At 35.7% G+C, this 7,500-nt stretch overlaps 1 protein-coding gene across 1 annotated transcript in view; it reads right to left on the bottom strand.

Moving 5' to 3' along the window:
• The window catches only part of LOC307145269 (serine/threonine-protein kinase DCLK2-like), a 19,747-nt gene extending 14,707 nt beyond the window's left edge, over positions 1-5,040 (bottom strand). The window contains exons 1-2 of the mRNA XM_079848246.1: positions 4,228-5,040; positions 945-1,300 (exon numbers count right to left, since the gene is read on the bottom strand). Of these exons, the coding sequence (XP_079704372.1) occupies positions 945-1,300; positions 4,228-4,627 (756 nt within the window). The 5' untranslated portion in view covers positions 4,628-5,040. The remainder of the gene's footprint in view (positions 1-944; positions 1,301-4,227) is intronic.
• Between the last annotated feature and the right edge of the window lie 2,460 nt (positions 5,041-7,500).

Genomic DNA, 7,500 nt, shown 5'->3' with positions numbered 1-7,500 from the left:
AGTCAGACTGAAATATGAGATGAGATGAAATATAAGGAATAATAATATTTAAAATTTATAATAATATATAAAACAAATAATAATAATTTATGTCTAAAGGGGATATTTGTTGTTAATGACCCAATAAGTTCGATTAAACCATCAAAATATGAGGAAAATATTTAATATTTTTAAATATGAGGCGAGTAAATGATGACAGAAAGATCATTTCTGGGTGAACTGTCCCTTTAAATATTTTGGTTGGTTTCATGATGCTTTCAGCGACCAATTAGAGTGTTATGTGCTAAAAGCGCAAACGTTTTTCCTTTGCAGAGGACAGCATTTTCTGTAGTCAATAATTGTATCCCTTAAAACTCACATAAATACAACGCATACATTTTTTTTCCCCTTTTATAATATTGAAAAATCTCCTATTAAAATCTCCTCTATATAATATTGTGTTGATGCTGGAGTTTTCACTATTATTGCAATGCTGTTATTTATAAATAAAACTATTCAAAATCGGTTTCAGAAATTGAAATGGAATAAAATATATCAGAAAATTTGAAATGTTGAAGTAAAAAAAATTACTAAAACTGAAATAAAATAAATTAAAGCGATACAGAAATATACAAAAATATAATAAAATTAAAATAAACCCTACTTCAGTTAAAATGAAAATGGAAAATTTAAAAGCAAATTCAAAATAATTATAATATAATAAAAAGCAGGTTTTCATGGCACTTAAAAAATAATAATACACAGATAGAAGTATATAGTCCTGTCAAATCGATTAATCGCGATTAATCGCATTGAACATAAAAGTTTGTAAATATATATGTGTGTGTCTATATATTTATATAAATATATACATACATACACACATTAACAAACGTTTATGTTCGATGCGATTAATGGCGATTAATAAACTCATTTTCCGCCCTGAGATGATGTGCAATGTGTACCTGTTTGCCGTCCAGCGTGTAGAGTCTCTTGACCACACCTGAGTCCAGTTTGATGGCCTCGGTGATGTCAGCGAGCACCTGGTCGAACGAGTGCGCCGTCTTCTTGTTCAGGAGAATCCTCACGGCCTTCCTCGGCTTCACGCCGCTCCGGATCACCGTCACCAGTTTGGGTTTGATAAAGTCTTTAGACTCCCTGGATTCCCCCGGTGCGCGAGGAGGCCCGGGACGCGAGGCTCCGCCCACTGGCCCCGCCCCCAGGCCAAGCCCCGCCCCCCTCGAGCCCCAGTTAGGGTTGACGTTCTTGGTGTAGTCCACCTTCCTATAGGGCTCGTTCGAGGCGCACACGTAACTCTCACCTGTGGTCGGAGAATGTCAGATTAGTTGGGTTTTTGTTTGCTCAGCTAAAATATTTGCATCTGGTGTAAATAGATGTTCCATTTAAAGTCCCCCTGAAGTCAATCATTTTATCCCTTAAAACTCATCTTTGATCACCAAAATGACATATTTAAACTTTTTTTCCTTGAAAATATGTCTTCATTCCTTTAAAATAGCTTGAATGTACTGTAACTCGACACCCTTGCTTCATTTAGTATGCAATATTTCAACTTGATTGTTTTTATAATCTTTTAATTTTACATTTTTATGTTTTTTATTATTTATTTTACTTTTACATTTTAATTTTATTTAAAAATATTTAAATTTTACATTTTGTTTTTATTATTTATTTACATTTTAGATCTTGTTTTGTTTTCAACTATTTTTATTTTTCTGTTTTATTTTGAAATTATTTAATCTCACATTTTGATGTTTTATCGTAAAATTACTTTTAAATTTAAATTTGTTTTGTTTTAAATATTTTCAATTTTAATATTTAAAAAAAAAAAATGATTTACTTCAATTTTACATTTTTATGTTTTATTATAAATTACTTTTTTTAATTAAAACAGTTTTATATAAATAATATTTAAATTTCCAATTTTTGTTTTGTTTTAAACTATATATGTTTTATTTTAAATTGTTTATTTTATCTCACATTTTCATGTTTTATTATAAAATAATTTATTTTTAACTTACATTTGTTTTGTTTGAAAATATTTTATTTTACCTTTACATTTTTATGTTTCATTTCATTATTAATTTCTCATACAAACTCACCAACCCCAGTTTGGGAAACTCTGATATAGAAAGTTGTAATAGAAATGGCCTAGTAACCATAAAGCAGTTTTCAAGTGGTTTCCATGGTTACAAAAGCAAAGTCGGACCACCATCACCAAACCCTCTGTGCCGGCTAGACTTTATTCCCTGGATGTGAAAATGCTGATGCAGTGATTGATGCTCCTGCTGGTCATCCACTTACTGACCCCCGATCGCCATGGCAACACGACCCCAGGGGTCAAATCAGCATCATTACGTGCCAGGTGTGTGAACATGCACATCTGTGTGTGTCTATAATCCACAGACTGAAACTCCCTTATTTTCAGATCAGTCCAGAAACACCCAAAGCGAGCAGCTGAATCTCTGTCTCTGCTGATCAACATCAGCTCAAGCTCACATGGACTTCCTCAAGGTCAAAGACTCCAGATGTTTAAGTAAAATATCAGCTGTGTGATTCTCCTGCACGTGTCACTGTTAAACTCCTTTAAATCTCCTCACTATTTCTCTGAAAGAGTCTCTTCTGCTCACCGAGGCTGCTTTATTTCATCAAAAATACAGTAAAACTGTGAAATATTATTATAATGTAAATCATCTGTTCTCTATGTGAATATATAGTAAAGTGTAATTTATTCCTGTGATCAAAGCTGAATGTTCAGCATCATTACTCCAGTCTTCAGTGTCACATGATCCTTCACAAATCACTCTAATATGATTTTTTTTTTTATTATCTTAAACTTTTGAATGTGCATCGCGTTGAATCGGAAGCAGCTGAACTGTTCTCAACATTGATCATAATCATAAATGTTTCTCGATCATCAAATCTTCATATAGAGTGATTTGTGAAGGATCATGTGACACTGAAGACTGGAGTAATGATGCTGAACATTCAGCTTTGATCACAGGAATAAATTACACTTTACTATATATTCACATAGAGAACAGTTATTTTAAATTGTAAAAATATTTCAATTTTTTTTCTGTATATTTGATCAAATAAACGCAGTCTTGGTGAGTAGAAGAATTAAAAATCGTAATTATCGCACACCGGTGTATTTGAAGTGGGAGGAGCATCGATATATGAATATTCATGACATATTGATACATGCATGAAGATGATTGCAACACAAACCCTTCATCTTTAGAAAACTTTAGACTGTCCATTGTGCAAAATACACGAATCACTGACAGCAGAATCATGATATCTTTATAAAGGCCCGACAACTGTTTAATAAGGGTTTAAAGGACAGCAGATCTGAATGAGCTCGTCTATCAGAGTTAACACACATCACCCGGCGTTAAGTGCACGAGCTGGAGCTATTGATCGTGTGTGTGTGTGTGTGTGTGTGTGTGTGTGTGTGTGTGTGTGTGGGACGAGACTCTCTCTCTCTAATGACTGATCAATCAGACTGTGTCGTTCACTCATTAATGATCTAAAGTCACTTACATCCACTCACTCATTCAGGCTCAGCTGATTAACAGAAGCGCTCAGGAAACAATACTCACAAACATATGGATATTATATTGTGTTTTGCATTAAAAAAGATAATGCCTGTTTAAGTACCGTTAAGATTAACTGTGTCATAATTTTCCATGATATATGTATATTATTTGCCATTTTATATATATTTGCCTAACCCTAACCCAATTTGTAATATTGATATATTAAAACATTATATATATATATATATATATATATATATATATAGGCTTATATCACACACACACACACACACACACACACACACACACACACACACACACATAGCCTATGCAATTATAATTTTGTATATAATTTGGCATTTATAATTTGTAATTTTGATATATAGAATACTATTTTGAATATTTGACGATATTATATTATGTGTTAATATATCAATAGTCTATAACAAATTATTAATGGATATATATGTATGTATGTATAGAAAGAAAGAAAAAGATAGATTCAACCATTTTTAACCATTTCACTACACACGTTTGTAATATGTAGCCTGAGTGACAGATGAAGAGCCTTGAGCCATTATGGACCATTGCGGGGATTCGAACCTGCAACCGTTCAGCCCTTATATGGTAATAACTCACAGTGACCCTTCCGGCCCTCAACACGCTAATATCCCCATGAGTGTCTGACCTTCCACCAGCTCCTCCAGGCTCGCGATCTTCCTCGCGCCGTCCGCGCTGTAGATGTTGCGCACACCTTGCGGCAGGTGCAGGTTATCCGTGAGAGCGCGCGTCAGCTCGGCCAGGAGCGCGTCCATTGATCTGAAGCGGTCGTTGGACACCGCGTACACCAGACCCTTGAAATACCGGTCCCCGTTCCGGTAGAACCGAACCTTCTTGGCTCGCTTCTCGGAGCTGAGGGTCTGGAGCGTGCGCGTGCGGTAGAAGCTGCAGTTCGCGCTGTGCGCGGGACTCGGTACCAGACTGCTGGCGCGAGAGCCCGAGCCGCCCGAAACCGCCGCGCGTTTGGAGCGATGCGCCTTGTCCCGCTCGTCAAAGTGCTCGAGCTCGATGCTTCTGCTGAGAGACATTTTTCCCGACTTTTCCCAAAGGTTTTTATAACGCTTTTATATCGTTAAAGTCCGCTATTGTCATCAGCGCGAGCGGACGCGCCGCTCTCCCCGCTGCGCGTTTACCGGGCGCACGAGCATCATTTACATCAACACAAAAGCAGCCCGGCGTTTTTTTTTTTCCGCGTTCAAACGGCCATTCGAATAGAGGATGGGAAATATTCCAGATGATTCTGCTGGGGAATAATAAATGACAAGCTCGGACGTCAGCTGTTGTCCACAAAAACCTGGATAAACAGGAAAATCCTGGTCAAACGGGATATTCCATTGAGACACTGCTAAAAAAAATCCCGATCCGCCCTGAACCGAAAGCGGTGTGTGTGTGCGGTTTTTAGGCGCGCGCCCCGCTGTAACCGGGCAGCATGGCCGTACACGGGAGCGCGCTGCCCGTTCCTCCACCCCGGCGCGCGACACCCCGCTGCAGGTGAGCGTGTGGCGCGCGCATCAGACTCTTCCGCGCGGTCTTAATGCCGTGTGACAAGACAGTGAAAGTGGGTCATACACATCAGAAGAACAAAGAGATGTTTGACATTGCTGTTTTTAAAACATGAAAGTACTGATCTATTTTTATATTCTTATTTGAGTCACAAATAAACTGCAAGATTGCATCAGAGAGAAATCATTTTTAATCGTCTGTTCCACTGCTTCCACCAGAGGGCAGCCTAACGCTGTTTACACAGTAGTTTTTGCATAATTGCTTTAATACACGCTAAAATGAAAATAATAACACAGTTAGTGAAACCTGAGCATAACCTCAGCCCAGATCTGCACTACTACAAACACATTCTCAGCCTCACACTCTTTCGCAAAACACTACACACACTTCAGACTCTTTACACTCCACATTAGACACAGAAGTATTTGGCATTTCGAGCCTTGTTTTTAATCAGTCGTTAAAAACTGCATTTATTTAAAACATTAGAAAATAAAATAAAATAGGTTTTACAGGAAAATACTATTTCATTCTTTCATTTCAATTCAATAATTTGTCATTAATTGTGAAATGTACTAGCAATTTTTGTGTGGAAATTGTGTCTACACCAAATTTATACATACAAAATAACACTATTTGGTAACACTTTTTTTATAGTGTCCTTGTTACATATGTTACATGTACTTACCATAGTAAGAACATAAAATTATGCATAATTAAATGCAAATAACCCTCAACCAAACCCTAATCCTATAACCCTATAGTAAGTACATGCAGTTAATTAATATTACACAGTACTTAAATATATAATTACACTATAACAATGACACCTTAAAATAAAGTGTAACCAAAATGACAACACGTTAAAAATGGCAATGCTCAAGTTTATTTATTTATTTCTTTGTTTTGCACTTGCAAAGTACATCATACATGAAAATGCACCATAAAGGTTTTTGTTAAATGAGGTAATATTCACCTGGATATCTCAAATAATTATCTCAAGCTTTGTTTAATTAGTCATTAACTCACTTTCACTCACTAATACTTCACAGAGGAGTTTAATAAGCTCCAACACAGACACTTCATTAATCAAACACAGTCAAACGTGACAAAGAATCTGCACATTTATTGCTGCACATCTAATGCTATTAACGCTGATAAACATCATCATTCATATGATATTAGCCTCTCTTTTTAAAGTTTCCAAGTGACAAAGATCAGAATAAACAGATGAAAAGTGTGAGATGATTAATTATTTTGTGCCATAAAAGAGGGAGAAATATAAATACCATCACTGGTTTTAGAATATTTAAATAGCCAACCAAACAAACATCTGTTTATTTTCAGATTGTTCACAGTTCAGATTGTCTAAAAGCTGCTGTCAGGATATTTTTAGGATTATCATTTGCATCATAAAGCACAGCTTTGGTCTAAAGGAAAGCTGATCACCACTGATGACCAGCCGTTTATATAGTCATTAAACTTAAAATCTGAGACTTGACGTCACGGGACTCTTCACTCTGTGCATGGGCTGGGTTTCAGGTTTTTCCTCTTAATAAATAGTTCTGATAGTCCCGTGTTTCTTGGGAATATCCCGGACGAGCCCCCAATTTGTTAGATTGAGGCTTCAGATAGCTTTGGTCTACAGGAAAAATGTTTAAAAAATTGAGTGTTCATCAGAGGTGTCCAAGACCTCAGGACTTTTGTCGCACTTGAACCACGAATACACAAAAAAAAAATAAAAAAAAAATAATAATAATAATTAATGGATTCGAGGAGTTGAAATTATAGTTATGGTTGAAATTTAGAAAAGTAACAAATCCTTCCGTCTCGGGTCGAGTTGACCCCTTAGGAATTAATGGAATGTGAGGAATGCTTCAGTACTCACAGAAAAACCTCAAAATTCTCAAAATTCAAACTGAAAAGGATAAAACTTTACCAAATTATTTTATAATGTCTACATGTGTATCTGAATGCATACGTGAACTGACTTTAGGACCCCGTGGAACAGCTCATTTGATCCATATTGTTTTTTTTTGTTTTTTACATATTACATAAATGTAAAAAAATGAGGCCATCTAGAGTCATGAAATATCATCTTATATTATTATTCTTCCACAAGAGGTCGGCAAAGACCCACAATGTAAGATATTCAGAGCTGGATTAAAAGGGTTATGCATGAAATTGTGAGTTATTTTGAACTTAAGTTGAAAGAATGTGAGGAATGTGCTTAAATTACAATTTATTTATTATTTATTGATCAAATCTAGTCGTTTAAAGGTGAAAAAAAAAAAAAAAAAAATCAAAAAATAAATAAAATAAGCTTTCTGGACAAAAAAAAAAAAAAAATTAAGTATAATTTTAGGGTTTCGGGTCATTTTGACCCGCGAGGGAAAGATGA

Source organism: Squalius cephalus (genome assembly GCF_949319135.1).
Source record: "Squalius cephalus genome assembly, chromosome: 18".
In the NCBI taxonomy this organism is placed as follows: Eukaryota; Metazoa; Chordata; class Actinopteri; order Cypriniformes; family Leuciscidae; genus Squalius; species Squalius cephalus.
This window is presented reverse-complemented; position numbering and strand designations above follow the sequence as displayed.